The sequence below is a fragment of the Ammospiza nelsoni genome, chromosome 1 (assembly GCF_027579445.1).
Source record: "Ammospiza nelsoni isolate bAmmNel1 chromosome 1, bAmmNel1.pri, whole genome shotgun sequence".
Taxonomy (NCBI): Eukaryota; Metazoa; Chordata; class Aves; order Passeriformes; family Passerellidae; genus Ammospiza; species Ammospiza nelsoni.
The window spans coordinates 130820969-130848586 of record NC_080633.1 but is presented as its reverse complement, the minus strand read 5'-3'; the positions used below and the strand labels follow the sequence as shown (position 1 = coordinate 130848586).

General features: G+C 36.1%; 1 protein-coding gene across 1 annotated transcript in view; it reads left to right on the top strand.

The window, feature by feature from the left end:
- VPS13B (vacuolar protein sorting 13 homolog B) overlaps nt 1–27618 on the top strand; it is a 429559-nt gene that overhangs the window by 275877 nt on the left and 126064 nt on the right. The window contains exons 31-33 of the mRNA XM_059490125.1: nt 650–853; nt 9443–9569; nt 11249–11392. Coding sequence (XP_059346108.1) covers nt 650–853; nt 9443–9569; nt 11249–11392 — 475 coding nt within the window. The remainder of the gene's footprint in view (nt 1–649; nt 854–9442; nt 9570–11248; nt 11393–27618) is intronic.

Here is a 27618-nt window from a genome sequence, read left to right as displayed (position 1 = left end):
TAGTTGAGTCTGACTGTTCCCAAAACTAGCTCAAGACTGAAGTACTTTGTAAAATCTAGTGTCATAGACTTTAAAGGAATCCACAAGGAATGTGGTTCACTCAAAAATGCTTTTTTCTCACTTGCTAGAAGTATTTTATTTAAAAAATTCTGTGCTGAAATACAGCAGTAAAAGGATTGAATTGTTTTTCCATCATCTTGGAGTATTCTTTTTAATTTTTATTCTTTGATGAATTTGAACAGTGGGACAGTTGGTTATAGTTCGTGGTTAGACTGGTATGTAGCTGTTCTTTTTGAGGAGTTGAATGTGACATCACTTATCCATCCAGTAGATATGAATCAGTCCTACTGCCCCACAAGGCTGCTCGTATAAATCTGATTGGGAGTGCAATGAAGTTGATGCATTGATCTCATATCGACTTTGGTACATCTGGCTAAATTAAGGAATGTGTTCATTTGCAGATCTCCCATTGAATTCCATAGGAAAGAGGCAGATGGGTACTTTTGAAGATTTGAAATTAAAATAATGCTTAGTGTAGACAAAAATGGTGAAATTGGTACCTTTATTTTGTTAATTTGGATCTTAATGAATATCTGATTGGTCTTATTGTGTGCTTTGGTAATTTCTTTTCCTTTTTTTGACATTACAGGAGAGCACTAAATCTAGGAATTCTTCGAGACCCTGGATCAGAAGTTGAAGACAGACAATACCAAATAGATCTTCAATCTATCAACATTGGTACTGCTTATTGGAATCAGTTGAAACCAGAGAAAGAAAATGGAAAAGGAGGAGTTTTGACAGAGACTGAGAGAAATTCTCAAAATCCAGCACTTGAATGGAACATGGCCAGTAGGTAGGGATTTTTTTAAAGACTTACTCTTTTCTGAAAATACATAGCACAAACTCTGCAGAGAGCAGACACAGTATATCTGAATTAAATAATTCAATACTGGCTTTGCTTTACATTACAAGCACATTTCCCTGGAGTTTTGGGTTACATATTTGAAATTCATATTACTGTTGTTGTTATGCTGTAGTTGCTGTCTAGTTACTGTGTGCTTTGCTTCCATTATAAGCTCTTCTCCAAGTTACTTACTGTCTGTCCATAAAAATAACTCCAGGACTGAGACTTCAGCTTGTCAGTCTCTAGAGGAATGGGAGGTTCTGTTTTGAGGGTTTTTTTGGGTATAGGGTGTGTTTTGGGGGTGGTGGTGTATTTTTTTCTTTTTTCTAAACTTCTTTTGTTTGTATTTTTACAAAGCTTGAGTAAAACCAGCTTAGACATTTCTAAATTAGAGAGGGATACAGTAGAACATTTCCTATTGATTCTGAACTGGTTTTTGCACTTCTGTAACTAAAACCAGATGAATTTTGAGAATTAGATATTTCAGCTAAGTCTCCTTTATTGGGTATTGTGTATGTGCACACAAAGCCCCACCCTCTGGTTAAACAGTGTTGAAAGACAAAGCATGCATACATTAGCTTGCTATTTTAAATTTTGACGTTTTCAAATAAAAAATGGGGAGGAGATAATTGGTAATTTGTGAAGATTTTAAGTATTTATTTTGGCATTAATATACTTTTTTTTATACTTAAAAATTAATGCAAGTAGTTTAAAACTAAATTTTACAGACTGTAGGAGATTTCTGTTTTCAAACTGGCAAGAATAAGGTCTGATGGCCAAGAGCAAGCTTTCAAGTAATTTTGTAGATTTAGAAGCATTTCTGCTAGTAAATGCCTCTTTGCCTATACATTTAGCTATTTATTTTCATATAAAAGTCCTTTCTATCTAATTCATGCAGAAAAAATCTAATTTTTATGAGATATGTGTATAATTCCATGGTTCCTAAAGTATGATTCCTTATCTCCATTTAGGGATGAGTTCCTAAAAGTGATATAGAAAAACAGGCAGAATCATCTGGAAATAACTACTTCTCGTTTAATTTTCAGAAAAATGGGAGATGAGAGGATTCAGATTTTTCTAAAAGTAAGGCAAGTTGTAGCAAAGCTACATGAGGATGGCACACAGACTGAGCTTTGTAAGTGATGTATTGATGCAAGGCCAAGAGGGCAGATAAGCTCACTCTGGAGGAGAGCATGCAGGAAAAAGATGTGATCAATAATAAATTCCAGTTTATCATTGAAAACTAGAGGGCAGTTCTAATCAAAGAGATGATAAAATGACAGAGAGTCACGGGAGTGCAGATAAAAATTTTAACACAGAAATAGATTCTGGTCTTCATTTATAAGATCATGTTCTTTACTGTCTTTTAACAATTTATCTTTTTAAGTCATGCAATTCCACAGAGGTTTTTTATTTTAAATTCCTAGCCTTAAAAAATGTGTATGACTGTATAGCTGGGCCTTGATGTTGGACAGGTGCAAAATTCCATGTCCACTGCAACATCTTGAAAAATAAGATTACGTTAATTTCCAAAGGACTTGCAGCCAATTTGCAACTTCAGCTAACATAGTAAAACCAGCCACTGAGAGATTGGCTTTCCTTTTCCTTGCCATTGGTGACTGAAATCCTACTGCCAGCACACTCTGGGTCTGAGCTGTGTGGTTGCAGATTGATAGGAAATTCTGCTGCATTACTGAAAAGCTAATAGGACAAGGGAGCAGCTGTTACAGACAATCGTTAGTTCTCTTTTTGGTTTATTTCCTATAACTGGTTGGACATGCTTCCTCAGCAGACTTCCAAAATGAAGTTTTATTAGAATACAAATAAGTATGTTTGGTTTAAAATTGCTTTTGAATGAATCTTCTACTTGGGTTTTAATTTAGAACAATTGTAATTAAATACATTAAATTTTCGTTTCTGCTGTGCAATTACAGAAATTTAGTTCCAGCTTGTTTTCAAGAAAAAGTATGAATGCTTTCTTATCCTTTTGGTTTTAAATTTTGCATATTTACTAAAGTTTTTTCAGGATCCTTGCATTTTTGCTTTTTAGTTATCAGTCAGTTTTGCCATATCTGGGTTTATTTTATGACCTGTACAAGTGATGTGTTGAGAACTGGAAGAACCTGCACTGAACTCTGCCATCCAGGGCGCTATTTCCAGCACGCACCAAGAGGGTGGCTGCTGGATGTTTTACGTGGTGCTTGCTGTTTCCAGGGTTAAATTTATCCTAATACTTACTGCAAATACCACAAAAGCTTTATGCCCTCATCTAATCTTGATACTATTTTTTAGATTTCTTTAAGTTTCTTAGATATGTTTAACCTGGAATATAATGAATGATTTTTGCTGAGTTCTTTTCAGGTTAATTTCTTTGATTGGTTTTAATATACTTCTGTTTATTCTTACCCAGTGCTCTGGTATATTAGGATCACTGGGTCTAATAATCCTTCTTTGCAATCTATTTTTCTCATTTTTGTAGTACTTTAATGCTATGTGGGGCAGTATAGAATCCAGCCTATATCCAGGTTTTTCGTAGTTACTTTACATAGTTTACTTTACAGAAAACTTCAGCATAGATACCAGTCATTCCTTTTCCATTCCCATTTGTAAAAGCACTTTTGGATTATTTAAAAATAAAATGGCAAAAATTTTTAAATAAATTATATTGTAATTTAATCTACAGTTGAAATTTGGCCTGGTTTTAAAATTCGCATGAAAACCAAATCATTTTAAGTCAGAGATCTATGGATATCACACAAACAAGTATCTGAAGGCATTTGACATAATTTATCATTTAAATGCTTTAGCAATCTTTACTCTGAAAGTAAATCCTTTGAATTTTCATACCACTTTTTTCAGAGTTCAGTTCTTCTACTACTTAATGCATTAAGGAGTTGTTTCCCCACCCCCACCCCAACCTTTACACTGCAGTTTGGAAATCAAGCTGTCATACTCTAAGACAAAGTTGTTGAATACTTGCAGGTGTTTTAGTGTAAGATTCTTCAAGAGGGGCTGCAGTGAAATGCTGGTGTGATGCTTCCTGTGTCTTTGCAGGTCATGCCAAGGAGAATGGGGGAACTAGAACTCTCTGGTAGGGTGGATGCAGCCGTGCAGAAAAAACTGTCTAGATGCTGTGCTGTACTGAGGATCAGGGATCATAACTCTTTCCATTATGAAATGTTTATACTTCACCATGGATGTTATAAAAAGCTCCCTAATGGTGTAATATATAAAAAGAATACTGGAAACAGTCAGACAGTTCTAATAAGGTTATGTACAAATGAAACCTGTCCACATTTATTCCCTTTACCAAACAGCATGTGGGGAACTGGGAGTACTTAACCGAAAGAAGTTTTCTTGATTGAAAACTGCTTTTTCAGCTTGCAGATCTCCTCCTCCCTCTCCCTCCACTCAATGGAAAAAACAACAGCCCTGAAGGAAATAAAGAAATATATCCTCTCTTGAGGCCTCGCCCCCATCCCTGTGCAATCCTTCTACAGCTCCCAGCAGCAACTTCTGCTTCCTGCAGCCTGAATAAACTTTGTTTAAAAAAAATAATAATTGAGCTTAAACGCATTACTTCTCTGTGTGGTAATGAATTGAGTGTGGCAATATACTGTGTTACAGTTTTGTCCTTGGCATACCACCATCTGGAACAGCTCTCATGGAGTACATCAGGGAGCCAATGATCTGTTGTACAAAACTGAACAAAATACCACTGCAAGGATCCTCAGAAAGGTTTCCTGCAGATTTTACTTTGAATAGTTTTCATTTTCATGCTTTTTTAGAAAGTTCTTGGCTGATTGCCAACTTCTAATGAGGAACGATCAGAAAAAAATTGGTCTCTAGATCTTTGTGTAAGGAAGTAGGGCATTCCCGTTGCATCTTTTGGAATAAAATGCAATGCATTTTTTTCAGTAATTTATTTTAATTGTTGTCTTTTATGGTACCTTGAGTTGTGCTTCTATTCATACTGTACAAAGCATTTCTCAATAAGATGGGGTGTTTTATTTTTTATATTAATCCACAGCAAAGCAATGCTGCACAGTATTCTTCATAAGATAGAAGTTAGCTTTACTGAAGTCTTCTAATACAAAAATAGTAATTCTTTACAGCCAGGTAGTGTACACTTGTTTATTTTCTAATTTTGATTATTAGATGGTCCTCAAAATGTTGCTATGATATTTTACTTCCATGTGACATGTCTTTGCAACACCTCAGAAAGCTGAAAGGATGTGAATTAGTCATCAGTAGTTAGATATCCTAAAACATTCCTAATACATTTGTATATCAGGGATTAGCTGATTTAAACAGCTACATGGGAAGCCTGCAAGAGAAAATTCTTTCGTAAGTCTCAAGTTAACATGCTGTCTTAAATAACATCTTCTGACGTTTTGCAAGCCTCAACACTATTAGAGAACACTTTGACTTTGTGGTCTATTTCATGCTAATATTTTTTTTCTTTTTCACATCACAAAATTCTCCATGAGGACTCATCTTTCTGTAGATAGTAAAATTACATGGTGCAAATGTGCTTTTGATTGTTATTCGTGTACTGAATGTATACAAGTTTCTCCCTGACTTAGTGAATTTTTATGTATATAGGGGGCTCAAAGTCAATAAGGTATTATTAAGAAAAAAATACAATTAATAATAAGGTAAACATTTCCAAATTTCACACCTAGGTTATTTTTAGCTGTTAGTGACCATGTTTTCTGTTTGTTTTGCTTAGTGCTTTCCACGTGAGAGTCATAGTACTAGGACTTAGTCCTACTTGTGCATTTTCTCAGCTTATCCAGTCTCACATCATCGCACCTCCTTAATTAGGGCAACATCATCTCTTTGGCAGTCCTTCCTCTTTGTATAAATTCAATGTGCTTCTGACTGGTTATAATCAAGTACTGATGATTTGATTTGATGTAATCAAATGTTGTTGCTCCCATTGCAAAATTCTGTTCTTCACATTTTTTTCTCTCTTCTTCCCACAACATTCTTTGTCATATTAATCATTAGATGTCTTTGCTTTCACAGCACTTCCAGACCCCCTGTCTATCCATTTCTCTTTTCATGTCTTCTTTCATTTGTTTTGACTCATCTACACTCCCTGCTCATCAGACCTCTTCATGCCACTTATCAAGACCAACGTGTTCAGTGTTTCAAAGAGGCACTGCCTTGTTCACTCCTGTGTGTTATAAAGGTGTTTGCTGTGAACATTCACACTGTTATTGCGATGCTTTATTCAAAATCCTTCAAAAAAATTAATTTCTAGGATACTGTAATATAAAAACCAGGAGACAGGTTGCCACTGTATGGATATCATTACCCATGCTGCTGTTAGTAGTTTACTTTTACTTCCCTCTCTGTGAGTGTGTTTTTTTGTATACTTAAATTGTAAGCCTTTGAGGACAGAGACCATTTTCATCCTGTGCTTTTGCAATGTGGATCTGTGGTCCATAACCAGGGTTTGTGTTGTTGTGCAGATAAAGCCCAAATTCTGGGCTAAGGTACCTCCAAACCTTATCACAGTTGCTTAACTGCCTTGTTCCTTTGCGTTAGCATATGGTCTTTCAAATGCACTTACTTTTAAGTGTAGATGATCAACTGCTTGAACATCTTTAAAATACTAGCTTTTCCTTTTTTTTCCAAGACAAATATATAACAGATGCATAAATGAACCACGGAATGAATGTGCTGCAGACATAGAGCCATCATTACACTCTTCACAATCAAGTTTTTTCATAAGCTCATGTGGCGTACACCTGTGTTAAGTTAGCCTTGCACTTAGGTGCAGTGTGGAAGACTCAATAATTCAAAGTGGAATTTGTTTCTTTGTTCCTTTTGTACTCTTTCTCATATCCTCTCCCTTCATTATTTACTGTGCTCTGTTTGCCTTCTGTTTGTACTTAGAATTATTTTCCTAATACTTGATTTGGCTGAGGTTCAAATTCACCCACAAGAAATTCAGAAAGTAGTAAGTAGAGCTGGACAGGGATAGCACATAAGGATGATTTAAAAAAAAAATAAAATAAACCAGTAATCAATATATATTACCAAAAATGTCCTTTAAGATGCAGTGTATTGCGTATCTACTAGTAAAAAGTATGAAAATTAAGAAATGGGAATATGCATAAGCTGAAAAATAATTTGATCAGCAATTGAAGAGAGCCAATTGAGGGTTTGAGGTTCAAAAAATAACTTGCTTTTACAGCTCTGTTTCATATATTAAAGTCATACTTATTAGCATTTCAAGAAACTTCAAGTAGAAGTTTTCTAGTATAGTTATAGCTGCATGTTCTTTCATAGAATTGTTCTCTTATTTAGCTCTTTCATTGTCCTGAAGGAAAAAGGCATTTCTTTCTCATCCATTGAGAAGGGGAAATAGGAACTGGGTAAAAAATAATTTGGTTTGAATGTAAAATGGAGGTGGTGTCAGGAGGAGAAACAATTGTAGAACTCCGGCTTAAGTTGAAGATGTTCACTAGCCACTAACAAGTCTGATTTCTAATTTGGGGATAAAATGAGACTAACCTTGCTCTAAAAGCTATCATTAGAGCCCAACAGAGATACAGCTGACCAAAATGCTAAAGCTTTTAAGGTAAGATGGTAGTTTTCTCATTCATTAATTGGCTTATTCTTAAGCTGCACAATTATTATGGTAGTGTGCAGCCTCCTCAGCAATGAGGGCCATTTGAAGTAGAAGTTTGTTAGAGCTGTGCTCTGCCAATACTAGCTCGGTGGCATCTGCTCTTAACTTCTGTTTACTGTTGTCCTAAATAGATTTAAAAGCTTTAAGGCCTACCTCCACTGTATAATTTATATTCCCTTATAGATCATCATCCTTTCCATATGTTTTGAGGACACTTTAAAAAATTATTAGTAGAATTTGAAGCATCAAAATTGAAATACCTAAGCACTAAAATTAATTCTGTATCTTCTGCAGTATGAATTTTGTATCTTTTGCAGTACACCGAATTCCACCTCAGGTTATGATTTAGCTCTTGGCTTACAAACCATCAGCATTTGAGATTGTTTGCTTTTCTACAGAACCCATTACAGAACCATTACTAGACTATGCATCACAATGCCCTTTCTTAATCAAGAGAGTTCAATACCTGTTCTGCATGCAGTCATTTCTGCATAAACAGGCATAAAAGCATATTGGTTAATAACATTAACATGGATGACTGTAGCTGATGGTAGGGGCTAATTGTTAATTGTGTAGTTCATGTCTGGCTCACTTGTATGATTTACACTGATGCCTGAACTGCCATGTCTCCATTAGAGATGGCAAAATTAAAGGTAATACAGGGAAATGTGACTGACATGCTGATGGAGAGTTCTACATGGATGTGTTCACTTCTTCTCTAAGGCCATGTAGTTTGTTCTTTAAACTTGCATCATTTCACAGCTGACAATTTTCTATTTTGTAAGCATAGGAAAACTTACCTTAGACCTATAACTTTATGATGATTTTTAGAATTTTCTTGGTGAAATGTGGGTATTTGATGTTGCTACAAACAATAATAGGTAAAAAGAATTAGAATTATCAAGAACTGTCTTGATGGAAGGAGTCTCCCTGGAATTTGAAGTGTATCCTCTTTTAGGGGCTGAACTACATCTTGATCTCATTACATTTTTTTTTCCCTCATCAGAGGCTCTCAGATGGCATTTTGTGGCAATAGTTTATTTGACCTGACCCAGAAGATTCTGGCCATTTGGAATGTGTTGTCATAAGCTATTAGTGATCCATCTATAAGAGTTGTGCTTCTAGGCTTACTGTTTGGTTAAGGGGGGGAGAGAGAAACCAAAAAAACCTCAAAACTAAACACCTGGCTAAAAAATAAATGCAATTACTAAGATTAATGACACAAATATTCTTGGTAAGTAAATGTTGATATTTAGCTGAAAAAGTACCAGAACCAAGCAGTGACAGACAAAAGGAGTTGAGGAAGAACTGACATCCCTGTTTTTTTAAATAATTCTAAACATCTTGGACAATAGTTACTGATTTCATGTCAGAGTCCTAGTGTTGCATGGGATTTGCTAGTTTAAGTTTTCATGTATTTCATTTTTGTGTCAGTTTCATGCATATTTCTTCAACATGGACTTTTAATGCACAAATTCAAATATTATGTAGGCTTCAAAACAGCCATTTATAAAGGGAAGGGCATCCACAGGCAAGTTTTTAAAATACTGGTAATAAAGTTTGCATCCTTCTTCAAATTATTGTGTATAGTGCATTAAACAGGAGAACAAGCAGTGTCAACTGTCAAGTTTGTCTACCTGGAGATAGGTTGAAGAGTCAAATATTTAGACATACTTATCCTGTGAAATGAAGATAGAAGTCTGCCTTCAGAATTGCAGTTAATATGATTTACAATAATGGTACTTAAAGATTATTAAGGTAGCAATCAAATGCCCAATTAGTACTGAAGAAGTTTACTGCTATGTGCTGGATGTAAAGAATAATATGGAAAGTTTTTGCCTCTTGACAGTTTATAATGTAATTTAATCTTTACTTTTCTTTCTCTTTCCTAGCATAAGGCGACACCAGGAAAGGAGAGCTATTTTAACTCCCATTTTAACAGATTTCACCGTTCGAATAACTGCAGCTCCTGCCATTATTTTTACAAAAATTGATGCTGCAGAGAATTTACACCCAGAGGTTTGTACAAAGTGTCTACAGAAATAGCATAATTTTTAATATATGTTAATACATTTTCATATATGTTTTACTATATTTTAATATATGAATAATCTTAATATTTTACCACTCGACCATTTGAAGTGTTCAGGTGTGTTTTCAAATTGCCAACTGGAAAAAGGTCATGAGCTGAAATGTTCTTTTTCTGCTGGAGAAAGAATTTTTGTATAGCATTTGATACTAAAGGTAGTCCAGCCAGAGGTAGATAAGCCTATTTTCAGTTCCAAAAATGGGAATCCTTTAATGGTTTCCAGCAATATTTTTTAAAAGTCTGTGGTGGAAAGGCGTTGAGAAGAGGTGCAGCATAACAAAACATTGTATTCACAAGGTTCTCATAAAGAAACCTGAAAATGCTGTCTGTAGACTATCTATAATAAGAAAGTTAAGCTGAGTTCTCCTATCCAGATTTCCAAGACCCCAGATTGCCACTAAGCATCCATTTCCCTACTTTTGCCATAAGTACTTCCAGGTACTCAGATTTAACAGTCACTTTTGCTGGTGTGTTGTTCAGCTAGTTAAGAATAAATCTGTGAAGCAAGTTACACACAAAAGGTATTGGCTGACTTTTTGCCATTAGTTTGTAGCTCAAGAACATTTTCTATAGGTAAGATACCAGAAATTTTTTGTCAGCTCATAAGGATAATTTCCCATAAAAACTCCCTCCTGGGAAGAGCAAAATTGATACAGGAGTGTGAAAGGTACTAGAGGTGTATTTCAACATGCAGTGGGTGTACATTGTTGGAAAATAACAGCTGGTGGGCATAGAGAGAAGAAATCAACAGTTTCACACTTTGTGTAAAGGGTCATCGGAAGGTTAAATGGAAAATTATTTAATGTAAAAAAGAAATAGAAAGCCCCAGTATGGCTGCAGTGCATAGAAGTTATTCAAGTTTAAAAAAAAATCTGATCTTCGCTAATGCTTATGTTCAAGAATTTCAGTGTTTTCTATAGATGTATTCTTCTTGTTATCTATTCCCTAGATGACATTCCATCATGAAGGGAGAGGTCTAGTTTAGATTAAAGCTTGAGCACTGTGCAAACTTCTCATGAGACAGAGCAGTTCTTCTCCCCTTCTGTCTGTTTTTCATCTCTTTATTGTTTGCCAGCAGTGGTGAAGGTCTCTATTTGTGCTAGACAACACCAATAAAACAGTGGCTACTCAGCTACTGTTGCCAAGGTATTAAGAATGGCTTGCAGGCAAAGAGAAATCAATCAGGTTGGCTATCAGTGAGTTCCAACACATGATTTCATTATAAATCAAGCAGAGTTTGTGTTTAAACAAAAAATCAAAAAACGATATCTTTTTCTTGGAAGGAAAGGAGAACTGGAATCATTGCCAAGGACACTCTGACAGCCCACTGATACTAGCAAGAGATGGAAACAAGGCCTTGTGCATGAGATGCTTTTCTTGCAAAGTTTGCCTTAACAGTTCTGCTGTTGAAAGCCATGCAAAGAATAAGCCACATCCTTTAGAAGCATGGCACACCGGTTTCTCCTAAAAAGACCACATTTGTACTATATATAATGTTATATATAATGTTAAGTATTGACTACAGCAGGGGAACCACAATACAGTTATGTAGAGGCTGAAAATTATTTTCCCAATGGCTGTTACTTTGTATTTTCCCTTAATTTCACAGGAAATTTTGGTCTGTGGTCATTCTTTGGAAGTGAATATGACAACAAATTTGGACTTCTTCCTCAATGTGGCTCAAGTGCAACTTCTTCAGCAGCTGGTACAAGCTAATATGGTTGGACTGGAAGCTTCCAGTAGCACCACTGAGGTAGGTTTTTCCCTGGCTTGCAACTGGATTTTTAAGAAGTCCATCTGCAAAGTAGTGTAGCTCTGAGCAGGTGTTTGTACCATCTAGAAAAGATTGTATAGGTAAAGGAAATACATGTTTTTTGTTGTTTGTATGGTCAGTTTCAAAATGCATTCTGATGTTGATTGAAGAATAGAAAGAGTGTTAAGAGTATTATTCAGTAAATGCTGTTATTATAGTGGTTCTGTAACATCTTATGTGCAAGGAGAATTATGTAAATGAGGAATTAAGCAAATTTTTGAGAAGTAGGTTTTTGAGATTATTTGGTGTTGAACTTTTCCTGAATCTTTGGTATTTCATTGTGAGTTCACATGCTACATTGTCTTTCACTAAAGCTAGTAAACTATAAAATCTTTTCTGTGCCTAGTAACCACTACTCACATTAATGGTATTAGGGACTCAAGTCCCTAAAATTCAATCCACCTCTGAATATTTTCATACTTCTATAGCAAAAATTTTGGTACATCATGAGGGATCCTGTATCTGAACAGCTGGAATATTAATGATTAGTGATCAGCAGCCATCTCTTGAATTTTGTCATTCTTTGTTATTGGGACTTGATACCTCAGTTTATATTGAAAGCCAATCACAGTCACAGACTGGTAAGTTTAAATTTCACACTTTGACACTTTTGCACTGATACAAACAAAACAAAACAAAAACCAGAAAAACAAACAAAACAAAAAAACCCAGGAGAAGGTAGAGAAAACTTTTGCCCTAAGAAAAAGTATATATTTCTTATCTTCAAAACTTGGAATCTAGTCCAGCATCTTTAGGATAATAGAAGTTAATAAATGACAAAGTACTAATTCTGCTGGAATGGCTGTTGGACCTATTGAGGTACCTTTGCAAATAAGAACAAGAGTTGGGGAAAGAGTTATTGAGCAAGACACAGTCAACTATTCCAAGAATCTGGCTAATGGGAGACCTGGAGAAGATTTTCTCCTTCCTTTCCTGAATCTCACAGTTTCAGAATTGCATGTGAGTCTGGGTGAAAGCAAGGAATGCTCTGGAGCAGCCGAACTATTTATATTCCTCTCTCTTCACCCTGTCAAAACCCCAGAAGTTGTTTGTGCTAATCGAGGCATCACATCACCCCCCATTCCTTTATCACTTCCCAAGGATAGAGAGAAAGGATATTGTTTCATTAACATTTGGAAACATGAAAGATGTAGAAAAGAAATGCAGTGTATTTTTCTTGGACAATTTACAGACACAGGGCCTCTTTTGGAGATGAATACTGTAAATTATATATAGAAATATCTTCAATCAATTATTTGTAGAGCAAATAGAGTTTTTCCCATTGTCAGTGGAATGGACAGAATCAGAAGATTTGAATAGATGCCAAGAATCTAAATTCTGAGTTGGCTTTGTGCTGAAGTGCTGCATGACTTACTTGGACTGTAAAAACTTAAAAGGAATTTGCTACAAAATTTCAGAAAGACTTTTGACTACATCATGAGATACTTATTTGCTGTTCATCAGTAACTCCCTTGCATCACTGAGGTCTCCTGTAATGAATAAGGGGATATTTCTGTCTCAAGGTGTTTGCCTTGTCTTTAGTAAGTCATAGAACTACATCTGGATTTACTCTATTGGAAATATAAATCCATTGGTTTGTTACTTTTTGTCCAGTTCTGCTTCAGTAATGTGTAGCTCTGTGGGTGTAAGTGAAGCCACCTTACCCTCTAGTATATGCACATTTAGTATTATTCTTATGGTTCTTTAGTCATCAGAAAGAAACATCATACACTGATTGTATGCTACTGTTTTTACCTTGGTGAATGAGATCAGGAGCACATAGCTTTTCATACTTCACACCTGCATGTTATTTCATTGCAAGAATCAAAGCATAATTTATGTTGAAGATACTTCTGGAAACCATTCCTTTACTCTAAAGAAGAGTGATGTCCAAGCTAGATTAGGCTTTTAAGGATGTTGTTCAGTCAAATCTTGCTTTACCTCAGAGGAATGACCATCTGGATAATTGTCCTGTGCTTAATTACCCTTGCTTTGGGATATTTTTGTCTTTATATCCATGCAGAATTTTGCCTGATAAAACCTTCAGTCATTGCCTCTCAACATTTCACAGGACCTTTCCAAGAACAGTCTGACTTAATCTTCTTCATAGCCCTGCTTTAAGTAAATGGAAACAGTAATTATATGCTCCACCATCATCCTTATCCTTCTCTCTTTCTGAAAAGACCTAGCTCTCTCACCCTCTCCTTATAAATTCTGTGCTTTAACCTTTTAATCCTCTTGATAATCCCCTGCCCATTCAGGTTTGTCACTCTTCTTCTTCTGCTGTTGAGCTCAAAGCTAAAGACAGTGCTCGGGATGCTGACATGCAAGTATCTCATCATCTCACCTCTGACCCAGTGGCTGTGCTGCTGCTGATGCTTCCCAGTAAATGCTCAGGCTCTCACACTACAGGGACAGTCTTGTCACATGTTCAAGTGATCATGTGATCACTTGTTGGCCCCCAGGACTCTTTGGTTCCTTTCTGCAAAGCTATTCTGTAGCATTGACCTCCAGCAAGTTTTTGATTTGGGATTTTACCATCTCACCGTTTCACAGAACCATTTAGGATGGAGAAGACCTCTGAGATCATCAGGTCCAAGCTTTGACTGATGATTGCCTTGTCAGCTAGACCATGGCAAGTGCCATATCCAGGTCCAGGACTTTGTGTTTACCTTTTTCCTTCATGAGGTTTCTGTTAAACCATTTCTCCGTTTGGCAATGTCCCTCTGAAAGCAGTTTCAACAGCTCCTCCCAGTTTGGTGTCATCTGTCTTTGGATATGTTTTGTGTCATTGCCAAGATCTTTAATAAAGACATTAAACATGATCAGACTATGGGGAATGTCCATCAGTAACTGGAGTTTAACTGTACTTTGGAACATTGAACGTTATTTTCTGGTTTTAGTGGCCCAGTGTGGTTTTTACCCACCTCACAGTCCATCCATACAGTTAACACGAGTTTTTGAATAAAAGTCAGCTGTGGAAAACTGCCTAACCTTGGACAACTTTGCTAATGGCAAAGCACATGTTATTTAGTACTGTGTCCTCAGAGTCAATCATCTCATCACAGAAGGCAATCAGATTGGGGTAAAGCATGACAGTCATCAAAGTAGCAACCCCTTGTTTAAACTTTAAAAGTGTGATTTCCAAATGGACTATATTTGGTGGTTTACAGGGCAATGGTGTAAAGATTTGTGTAGACAAAAAAGAAACCAAAAAAGAAGTGATGATTTATGGGTAAATCTCTTTTTTCTTCAAGTGTTTTAATATTCTGTAAAACGTTTCATGCCAGGTCTCCAGTGCTGTGTTTTTACTTACTATAAGACCTAGCTTTATACTGTTTTATAAATCTTTGATGTACAGTGGGCCTATTGTACTGACTTCTTCATAAGGTATAGTCTATTATTGCAAAGAATATTGCTTTGATCTACTTGACAGCTTTAGAGTAAGGACACATATGTGGTGTTTGATAGATTACCTGAGGGGGAAAGAATGTTGCTGCCTTTTTGTAATTATTCACTTTTTCAAAATTAATATGTGCCAAATTCTTAGAAGAAGAATATATAATGCCTACACGTGGAGAACAGAAACAGAAGTGCTAGGAAATGAAATACAAATATAAGAGTGAGGTGCCATTAATGTCCTGATTTTGTTCAGTGATACATCTAATATTATAGGTGAAATATCAATAAAAGGGCCACATTTCCTTCTTCTTAGAATAATTTTTAATATTCTGGTAAAAATATTTCCAATATAAATGATAACTAGTTTAACTGCTGATCAATGATAAAACAGGTGAATTTTCAAGGAGTTCATTTCTTCATCTGGTGAATCTATTTCCTGGTGTCCATCACTTACCACCTGGAGATTTTTGGCAAGACTTATTTGTCATACTATCATTTAGAACCAGAAAACACAAGAACTCCTCTTTGAAAAAGAAATTAAATTCACACCAACACACATCTTGGTCTGCTGCTGACCATGTAGGAATGCAGAGTAACATATCTAACTGCAAGTCAGTGAATGTTACACTCCTCAAATATGGCTGCTGAGGTCATTAGCAACTTTTGGTTTCCAATAAGCTTGAGGTTACGGCTAGACTTTTGGAGAAAAATTGAGGTATACAAAAATTATTTCTTTAAATTTGTTCTAAAGATTGTTCCTGTCTGATAACTACACTGGAGGCATTGAATGCAAAGAACAGTTAATTGTATCTTTCTTGAAAAACAAAAAGGTACTTAGAAATGCTTACTTTTTATTCACAATATCTTTGTGAGGACTATGACTCTAGATGAAGAAAAGATGATTGCTTTTAAAATTCAAGGCAGCTTGAGACATCTGAAATAGTTTCCAGAGGATGTCTATTGAAAGCATTCACTCACTTTCTGTTCCCTATGGTATATTTCTCCTTATCCCCTCCATCACAGAATCAGTCACAGAATGTGTCAGGTTGGAAGGAGCCACAGTGGATTCTCCTGTCCAACCTCCCTGCTCAAGCAGGGTCCTCCAGAGCACGTGGCACAGGATTGTGTTCAGACAGTGCTTGACTACCTCCAGTGAGGGAGACCCCACCACCTCTCTGGGCAGCCTGTTCCAGTGCTCAGTCACCCACACAGTAAAGAAGTTCTTCCTCATGTTCAGGTGGAATTTCCTATGCAACACTCTCTGCCCATTGCCTTTTGTCCTATTGCTCAGCAGCACCAGGAAGAGCCAGGTCCATCCTCTTGACACCCTCTCTTTAGATACCTGTAGACATTGATAAACTCCCATCTCAGTTATCTCCTCTAAAGTCGTTCTCAAAAAGGCCCAGCTCCTCAGCCTTCATCATAACTGATGTCCCCCTCATCATCTTCATAGCATTCCATTGGACTCGCTCCAGGAGCTCCATATCTCTCGTGTACAGAGCATCCCAGAAATGGACACAGCACTACAAATGAGGCCTCACCAGAGCTAAGTAGAGAGGCAGGATTACCTCCCTCAACCTGCTGGCAATGCTCTTTCTAACACACCATAGGAAACTTTGGCACTTTTGGCCACAAGAGCCATTTTATTGTCCACCAGGACCCCGAGGTCCTTCACAGAGCTGCTTCCCACCTGGTCACCCCCCAGCCTGTACTGGTGCTTGGGGTTATTCCTCCCCTGGTGCAGGACCCTGCATTCACCTCTGTTAGAGTTTCAGATGGTTCTCTGCCCATCTCTCCAGCCTGCCCAGGTCCTTCTGAAGGGATGCACAGCCCTCTGGGGTATTGGCTGCTCCTCCCAGCTTTGTGCCATCAGTGAACTTGCTGAGCAGGCACCTGCCCCTTCATGCAAGTCAGAGATGAAAAGTTAAACAAGACTGGATTAGTACTAACCTTTGGAAGACACCACTAGTTAAAGGCCTCCAACTAGTCCCTGTGCCACTGATCACAACCCTCTGAGACCTGCCATTCAGACAGTGCTCACTTTGTCTCATCCCTGTTTCTCAGCTTATGTAGTCTTGTTTGTTTATTTTCTGCTAGCCCAAATGCATGGTTCTGTAGGCTAAAAGTCCCTAGCTATCCTATACAGTCTGAAATTCAGATAGGTATCTAATATACTAATAAAAGCAGCATAAGCTCTTTCTTGAAAGAATGGACAAACTCATCATTTTTTCTTCCATCATACTTAGTCACAAGTTTTTAATTGTAGTGAGGAATGCAGCACTCAACAATCAGTTTTTGAAAAATATGGAAATATTTTCTCACAGTTTAACTAGAAATTAAAAAGTTGTCCCTGTTTTGGATCCCTCTCAGACCTCCCTTGCCCCTGGCTGGCATTCTTTTATTTTTGCCTAAGCAATGAACAACAAGCCTTCCAAAGTTCTTCAGTGTGCTTGGTATTATACTCATGTGTTGCTAGCCATTAGAATACAGTAGGTCCTGCACAAATTCGATGCTTAAGTTACTTTCCCCCACAAAATACATGAAAAAAAAATCTTGTTGAACTGCAGGAGCAACTGAGCTGATGAAGTATGGACTCATGTGCTGGCAAAACAGTCTCACAAAGAATGATCGGGGACTTGAAGTTTCTGATTGGAATTTTTCTTCGTAGCCAATACATATATTAAGCATAATTTGCAGTCAGAGCCAACAGGCAATGGGCACAAGCTGTCATTCACCAGGGGGAAGTGTTGAACCAAACAGGGGAAACCTGGTGTGGGCACATCTTTATTTTCTTTCAGAAATTCCAGGCATGACCTCCTGGCTAATGTTTTCTGCTTTGTTAAAGCCTGCTTTTAGGTATTTGACCTTTGAGTACTCTTCCTAGGCTGCATAAGTACTAGCTGCAAGAGTGTTTGTCTCCTTGGCAGATGATACTCTGCTTCTAGACCTGGCTCATGCCAATCACTGAGTAAAGTCCACCAGCAGGTGTAGTGCTGGTGGATTTTGCCCGTGTTCCATAGGGCAAACCCCTGTGTTCTGATAAATTACAGCAACAACCCACCAGCTTCCTGAATAAATTATATTAATACTAGGGGGAAGCAAAAGTTATTTCAATTTTGGCATTTTGTTCTTTTACCACAAAAATTATATTTGGAGTCTAACTACTATAAATATTGGCTATTTCAAAGTGAGCAGCACGTTACTTGTATTCATCCCAATAATGGGCAAGGCTGGGGGCAGTACAGCTCCTATCTGCTCAGACAAGAGCATGAATAAGCAAATGCTTGAGTGAGTAATAAACAATTCACCATTAAAGTGAACTAATTAATAGCTGAGAAGCATCTAAAAGGGAGAAGGCATAGAAAACTCATCTATGGCAGCTGATTCCTTCCTAGCTCGGCTAAATCTGATTGTGTGCTGATTTGTCACAATAGACATGCTGCAGTAATATTTGCAGAAAGTGTAAGTCATTCTCTATTGCTGCAGATGAGGCTTAAAAAAACTTTTCTGATAACTTTTAAAGCCTGTAAAATGTTGGCTCAAGAAGTCTGGAAGAGTATGCTGAAGAAATATTTCTCTGTGCTTTCTTTAATTATGGTTGTTGGTTTTTTTCTCAAAACATCCAATTATATCTACTTTCAGAGAACGGGAGTCTAAAAAGATCTTTATTCTAACTCAGTAGTATTGTTATTTCTTTTTTTCTGTTTAAGGCAATCTCATCAACCAGTTGTTGCTGTAACTTCACTGTAAGATAAAGAACATGGTCAGCAGGATATATGTACAAAAGTCCTGTTGCAATTGCATCACACATAAAATTTGAAGGAATGACAGCTAATAGAGTTTATAGCATATTTTCTTGCTGCTGATACTTTAGCAGAGCAAACTTTTGAGTGATGAGCAATTTAATTGCACTTTAGTTAAGGCTATTAATTACTTGTATGAAAAAAGGAAAAAAAAATTTGTTGAAAACATGTAAAATTTGTTTTCCGTTTCTGTTTTGCTTAGAAAAAAATGACAGTGAAAAACCAGTAAAACAAGTTCCAGATAATACTACTTAGGAAGCCAAACAGTCAAAGTGTGAAATGGCAGATGCACATGTTGCACAGATGTTGTATTGACTGGATAGTATTCTTATGGAAAGCTTGTGTAATTGGAAATATTTTTAGTATGTTGAAACTTTGAGAAGTTGGCATTCCCATTTGCTAGTTTCTTTTGAAGAAGCTGTTTATCTTTTGTCTTTTAATTACTGAAATCTAAGGTAATCAGTGTTCAAGAGCCAAAAAATTCTTGGTTTTTATATTTTATACAAATCAGTTGAATTTAGGCATGTCTTGATATCCTGAAATCTGTTGGCACATTAAAAAAGCTAAGACTGTGTAAAAATAACTTCCTGAGGGTTTCAAAATTTTTTTCATTATGCCTTTGGTATTTGTTGTAGTGAGTGAAAAGAGAGCTAACTTAGTCTATGGTATTAGTAATGCCCCAGAAACAGTAGGTGTAGAAATATGAACTAATAAAATATTTCTCAGATTTTTAAAATTTTTTTAGCTTGCACAATTCCTGATCAGGTCTTGTGTACCTGCTCAGTTCTGCCCATGTTTTAGAGCTTTGAAATTTCATTCCAGGGAATAGCAGGTCATGCAGCATCTATTACCATAACTTTGATGTCCTGGGCTATGAGATGCTTTCTCATGGATTTTCACCACCTTAATTGAAGAATCACAAATTTATTGCAGCTGGAATTAATATGTTCAGTTTATTGATAAAATTGTTGGCAACAATCTCATGATCTGGGATTTGTGGACTGCCTTTTTGCATGAATTAGTTAGTAACTGTAGCTTCCTTGTTTTAATGATTGTACATTTCAAAGAGTAAGCTATTACAATGCTTCTAACTAGGTTACAAAATATAAAGTTTCAGATACCAGAAGTGGAGTAACAAAGTTAAGAGAAAGTAACAAAATTTGGATTATTTTGATTTGAAATACTTAGATTCTCAAGCAACTTGACAAGAGTTAGTTTAAAATTAGGCTTGGTTATTCTCACTGTATTGGTTTCATGGATTTGGAAACAATGGAATATATCCAGAGAATTGTTTTCACAGTTGAGAGGGATTGCAGAAAGCTGCAGTTTCTAAGCACATACCACAGTTAGATCTCCGAAGTAGCTCTAATTTGTGTCACTGGAGTTAGGAAATGTCTTATGCTTTCATTCCTGCACAGTGAGGCCACTTCTGTGTGCTTCAAATTGAGACTGTGCTTTGTACATCCCGGATGGATTTGTAAAAGACAACAACTTCCATTACCTAAAAGCTCACAAAGTTTTGATAAGGAAGAATTGCATTTCATGTCAATCTGTGTAATGTCCTTAGAATGTGAAAAGGAAAAATTAAGAAGTAGGAGACAAAGGAAAATCTGTTTTGCTGTAAAGATGTGACCTTTCGTTTCTCTCCTATAATTACAGGGGAAAAAAACGAATGTTCAAACTGATTGTTGCCATGAAAATGGCTCTTTGAAGAGACCTTCATGCTTAGATCCTGCTAATACAAAAAATAAAGGGGAAAAAAGTGTTTATAGTCTCTCTTTAACATACATAATTAGGAAAATTTTTATCTTACAACGAAGAGTCTCTTCAGTAAGCATTTGGACTTATGTAGCTAAGCAAGATCAACAAACATGTTAAATAAGATAGATATTAAACTGATAAGGTAAAGAATTCTTAGTACAGTAAAACCAGACATGAAATTACAGATTCAATGTGCATTTCCTTTTTGCTAGGAAGAAACCAGATTTTCTTGCTGATTTTTGATGTCCACAAGCACACAGACTATGTGGGGGGAAAAAAATGGAAAGTTGTATCTGATAGCTGTTTAAGCACTTCATGATTCAAGACCAGTTTCTATGACATTTTCCTTAATGTTTTCTGTGACCACTTAAATTAAGGTGATAAGATGTTCCTGCATATCAAGATTTCACATAAAATATACCTGGGGAGGAATTTACCCAATATAATAATCTACAAAGAAGTTCATAAATAACATTCTTCCAAATATTCCTTGCTTCAACACAGAAGGATATTTCGTAATGTTAACAAAAGGAAAAATACAAATTTTTTCTCTAGAATATGTGAAGCTTCATATCAGTAGTTTAAAGATTCCCATGCTGGAACAAATCTAATGGGGAAACTCTCATAGGGTTTGTTGTTATTTTCTGGAAAAATAACAGCAAAATAAAAAGTTAGAGTGAGAAAGGAAAAAAGCAAACAGAAACCTGTTGGTTTTCTTCTATGTTCCCATCAATACTAGTTAAAGACTAAGCTTAACAGATTTTTTTCTCCTCTCTTTTGCTATTTTTCCAGATGTTTTAAAATAGAGCATAATGGGATAGATTTATTTTTACATGAGTTTTAAGTACAAGTGGGGTTTCAGTCTACTTTTATTTTTTTTAGCCTACAGTTCTTGATTATCTGAACCAGACCTTCTTGTGTCTGCTCAGTGAACTGCATTTATTCTCTCATACTACTCTTAGTAATATTGTCTAAAAGATGTGAACATTCTGTACAATCTCTGTATTCCATTCCCTGCCTAGCAATATTTTGAAGTTAACTTGCGAATTATTTTTATTATAATTATCTTCAATAAAATTGTGCTTTCTTATCCAATTAAAATAATAATTGAATGTTTTGTGAATTTAAAACTTCATCATTTCTGATGATTTAATGTACCAACTAAAATAATCTGAAGTATTCATTACAGAGATAATAAAAATATTGCTATTAAAAAAGTCCAAAACTCAAACTTTTCTTTCTATTGGAACACATGCAAGAAATCATATTGGCTCATTTTTGAGGAAAAAAAAAAATAGAAGTCCATGAACTGTGTAAGAATTGCTACAGGTTTGCCATAAATAGCAAGTATAGTTGGTGGTTGGCACATATGCAGGACAAAATCACTGAAGGCACGACAGTGGCTCAAAGTGGCCCTGAGGAGAAGAAGTGTGAGAGAGCACATGCTCTGGCTTTCTCACAGTGTGACACTGCGTGTGTCACAGTGCTGATTTCCTAAGGCGGCTGACGAGGAGGGGAAAGTCGCAGTGTTGGGTCACACGGTGTGAGACTGAGGGTTCTGCATTCTTTGATCTGCCCTAATCTTCTCCTTTCAGTCGTCTAATGCTGCTGTACAGAAGAGTTTGATGCTGTGGCAACATTGCCTTTAGACAGCTCTAGTTGTGGTTTCTTCCCTGCATGGAGCATCACCTGCTAGGTAGTGTGGAAAACTTGATCCTTGGCAGGAATTATAAACACATGGATTCTGTAATTTCCTTCATTTTAAAGTGAAATATTAATTTTTTTTTTCTTAAAGAGAAATATGAGAAATGTAAAGGGAAAGGACAGAAGCCAGTAAGGAATTAATTGAAGGCATAGTCAGTGGGCAGTGAGAAATTTAGGTTTTAAATTTTGTTTTCTTTACGAGAAGAATGCTCACTTTGTTCCCCTGAAATTCTCTCACAGGAAACAATTTTTTTCATGAATTTTACCCTATTTTTAGAAGTAAATAAATCTAATATAGTCACCCTGTATGTCAGTCTTCCTCAAACATTACATAATATTTTTTGTTCTCGTCCAAATTAGAAAGCAGAATAGAAGTCTCAATATTAATTAATTTTTAATTGTTTTGTAAAAAAACAGGACAAGTATGGTGACAAACCAAAGCAGATATTGCCACTGAGGGAAAGCTATTATTCAGTAGTAGGCCATATTCACTGTTCAGTCACTTCTGTGACTTGTGATGGACCAGCTGATCACCTAGGGGTAGATACTCTCCTTAGTTTCATATTGATTTTCTTTAGGACAGAATTCCACTTTAGTACTATCGTGTTTATTAAGCAAGGAGGCTTAATTTTCTGAGTGTACTGCTGGTGATTATATTGTCTGCCATCCTAATTTTTCAATTTTTCCATCCATCTGTACTGTTTTCAGATTCAGGTAATGTTGTATCACCTGAGACTGTCTAGTAGAATGATACATTCCATTATTCATGCCTGAGATTTTGTCAGGAAACAAATATGGCTATTTTTTCACAAATTCATTTGTCTGTTCTGTCAGAAATTCATGAGGTTTTCATACTCTTTGAAAAGTGACAAAAATACCTGCATGAATAAATTTTCTTTTAAATAGTAGTGAGTTTAACATAAAAGAGCATAGCCTTTTCTGTATATAACATCTAATGAATCATTGACAGAATTATTGACAGAATTAAGTGCTTCCTTTTTCCTGTGAAATTAATTTGCATGAGTCAGAGCTGCAACAGTATCCTTGTACCATTTACAAGCAGTTGTATGCATAGCAGAATTAGCTATATTTTATAGTTTATCAATTTCATAACTAAATTTTTATAACTATAATTTTGAAACAAAAAAAAAAAAAAAAGGAAGCCAATCTATAATCAGAAGCTTTTTATTCATTACACCTTAGTGATGGAGTGGCATCTGAATCAGTTTCATCTAAATCTATGTTCTATCTATTCAGATGAAACTGATTCAGATCTAAATCTAAGTGCTTCTATCCAAAGTTGAATATTTCTATCCAAAACGTGATGTTGCTGCATCAAATGTTGTTAGAAGTTCATGCCCTTTTATAATTCTGTGTAGTTAAATAATTTATATAGCAATGAACAGACATAATACAGATCCAGCTTTAAATATGTTTGAAACCATAAAATATCTGAATCAGTTTCATTTAAATCTAGGTTCTATAGCAGCAACTTTTTGGGATGGTTTAATTGTATTTTCTATTTCTGCTAATGTTAATGGCCTGAAACCATGGCATGTCAAAGGAAGATGTACAAATTGATTTGTGTGTTTTTTTCCAAATATATAGTAACATGAAGGCATGTAAAAAAATTAGCACATTTAATACATACACATGCATAGAGCTAATGGAGAAAATTTGCACCATGCATAACTTGATTATCTTAGTAAAGATTGTTCCACAGATTAATCTAATCCACTTAGATAGTAAGTAGGCTTACTAGATTTAATTGCTTTATGGAGTGATTAAAATTTGTAGAATGGCTAAATTTTTTGAAATGTATGTGACAATAAAGTCTTCTGATGATATTTATCATTGAGCTGTTCATATGTTTTAAACATAATCTTGTAGCTCAGTAGTGTCAGAGAGAGTGCCAAATGTGTAACTTTTTGAGAATGCCAATAAAAACCCCTAGCTGGAATAGCTGAATAATACTTGCATCATTTTCCTGGTAGCTTTACCAGTACTTGGGTTCCCACATAGCCACTTGTCAGATGTTTTCCTGAAAATAACAGATATTTTGGTTAGTTCAAGGACGCTATCAAAATAAAGTCCTTGCCAGTATCTTGAGTCATTGCCATACCCTGTTTCCGTTCTTAGGAAGCTCTGTCTCATCATTTGATTTTGTTGCCAAAACAAATTGGGAGGTATCTTTTTGAAGGACTGTGCAGTACTTCTTGATACTTCATATGAGCAAACATTCTTATTCCAATAGAATCCTAGATGCTGTTCTTATATTGGAAAAATTGATGTGGTTTTTCTAAGAATCTTCAAAGCAGAAATCTTTTCAATTAAAAAAATATTTAGGGATGAAGTAAATTCACACTAAAGTAGGAAGCCATATGAAGAAGGGTCCATTTTGCAGACATGAAGGCAAAACATATAAGGATTACTCAAAAGGACATAAGCATGTATGTGGGTGCACAGAGTTTTCACACAGCAAAAACGCCTCATGATAGATCTGAGTTCTGTGTTAGCCTGGAATTTTTAGAAATGCACAATTTAGTTTTGCACTTGAAATCTAAGCAAGTGGTGCATTTTAACATTTTTAATTGCTTTGCAGTTTCATTCATCCCCTTGCAATGCTGCACAAGTTGCATCCATAGTCATGCTATGAGGATTTTGAGATAGCTGAGCTAAAACTAAATATTTTGAATGGAAGAGTATAATTTTAACTTTACACTTCAGTTGAGGATTCCATAGGTAGACAATTGTTTTTGAGTGTTAATAATCTTCCCCTGGTCATCAGCATTAATTTCTGCAATTGTGTGGGGTTCTGAGTTTCTCTGAATCCCAACAATTCTGTTTGTTCTGATTTGCTTGCAGGGAAGTTCACTTGTGTCAGTAATAATAATTTTCCACTTTTCTTGAACATTTGAACATTGCACTGAATTTTGGTTGAGTGGGGCAGAGAAAGTAGCAGTGTTCCTTCATGGGCACACAGTGTTTAGAGTGGAAGGATAATAAAGAGCCTAGCTCTATATAATTTCTTTCTAATGTGTTTGATGTATTCTGCCACCTATCACAAAAGCTGATTAAGTAAAATTACAGTGAACGAATTTTTATTGTGCTTTGGTGGCAGGGCTACAAAGTACATGCATAGGGTCTGTGGCCTTGATAAGTAATATTAATCTGGTACTGATGGTATTCCCATTTAGATAGAAGAGGTAGTTATCACACTGACTTACATTGAGGAGTATTTCTCAGGAGTATGGAGGAGATTAAAGAGCTGGACAATCCTTCCATTTTTACAGCTATCTTCCATCTGATTGAGTTACTGATTGCTATATCAAATGGCGAAATCACAGATTATCATTGTGATTAAAGATTGGTATGAGTCATGCATATCATGCTAATAACATGTACTGAATCAAATTCAGATTTGCAGCTATTTCTAATTTCTCTGAACTTACCTCTGCAGCTCATTGGCTGCCATTACCTTTTTAGAGAGAAGACATTTTAAAGTTCTCAGTTGTTTACACATAGTATGCAGCTTTGGTGGTTTTGCTGTGCTTAATGAGTTTGCTTAATAATCTTGCATATTAGCACTTTTTTCCTCAGTACGTGCTCCTAGGCAGTGTTTCCAGCTCTTCATTTCACTGAGACTGTACCTTCCCCCCAGATTACCTGTGACTCATTGTATGAATCAAGACTGGAAGTTTCATTCTTGACTCATCCTAAGTAAAGGTTTCCACTACTTTTAACTTTCTCCATCAAAACAGTGGAGGAATAATAACTTAGTAAAGTAAAGAATTCTCAGAAATTAGCAGTGACAACTATTTCAGATTGTTTGGAAGCTGTTTGAATTAGAGAATCCCTAAAACTGAAAATCTGTTAAGCTTTACTGAGTTGGGGTCCTGTGTACAAGTTTCATAAAACTGATATTTGTTTGAAAACCAGTAATTTAAGACATTCATTTAGAAAGCTGGGCATTTTTTTCTTCAGAGCTACAGGGATAATTAGATTTGTGTGTTTGCATTAGTTCACCTATTTTCTTGCAGTAGTTTGTGTGTCCTTTTTGCTTTTCTGCTAGGATAGGCTATCTGGTCTCTACAGATGATCCTTTTTGGCTGATTCTTTGCCTTCCAAAGAGATTCAGGATCAAAAATAAATTAGCTGTCAAACTATTATTTTTTCAGTGGGAGATGGGCACAAAACTCTTCTACGTTCTCTTGATAAAGTTCATTATAAAGGCAGTAGTGCCTTCTCCACACTAGGTAAGGGTTCATTACACATTGAACACCTGGAAGTTTTACCCATTGTATTTCTATGAAATTCTTGTTGTACAGTGTAATTTCTGAGTAGACTGGTCTTGGTTGAGTGGTTCATTGGGTCATTTCCTAGGTATGTCTGTGAGCAAGCCCACCATAGCAAATTAATTTATGACCAGTTAAAATACATACTTAGAATAATGCTTAGGAAAGTATTTTGATAACACTCAACAACAAAGAGAAAAAAAAATCAAAAAACAAAACCAAAAAAGCAGCAGTTGTTAGTGAATGAAAAGGAACTTCATGGCCTGAACTTGGAAAAACATATCTATGGAAAAACAGTATATGTAAACAATATTCAGTAACATGCACAGTGTTTTTGCATCTTTATTATAGTACTTCATAGCAATATCATACAGAAGCGTGTAAAGGTGAGAAGTGTTTTTCTTTAAGAAGTAAACTTTGTAAACTGTTTGTATCTGGGCCTGCTGGTGGAATTCAATGTTGTTACCAACCCACAATTTGAATGGCGCCGATGGCATCATAGAACTACAGATAAAAGCTTTAAAAATGTCAGACTGCTGCAGGATGTGTCTCACAATAGTTCTCCCCTGATTTTCCAGTGAGATTTAAAGTCCACTCTCATCATGACTCGAGTGCTGGGTGCTTTGGAGCAGCCTCTCAGCACTGAGACTGATGGGGCTGGAGAAGGCTGGAGATGCAGCTCTGTGTGTCACCCACCCTGAAGGCAGCTTGCAGAGCTCCTCTTTTGGACCTTTCATTCCTGCTCCAATGCCATTTTCTTTTATTTCATTGTTTTAAACAAATTCAGTGGGCATGGTTTAGGATGCAATTTTGATGTTTAAGTTAATCCAAGATGAGCTGCTGTGGTCTGTCCTTTTACTTCACTGCTTTGTATTGTACAATGAACCAATGAAGGAAACAGAACAGGCCAAAAAAATCAAAAGGTTTTTTGGTTGGTGTGTTGTTGTTTTTTCTTCCTGGGATTATTTTTTTTGGATGCTTCAAGACCCTGAACTGGCTGTTTTACTGTCATATAAGGCACAAACGAGGAGACACACATTCAGTCTGGCATGGACTTGTACACCAAGGGTGAGACAAACTACTTGTTAAAAATGGGGATATTTTGTCATGGTCTTGTTACCAAAAAAACATATTCTGGAATTACTAATTTTGTAGGTTTTAGTTCACATGCCATTTCATGTGCTTTACTTCCCCAGGTAGT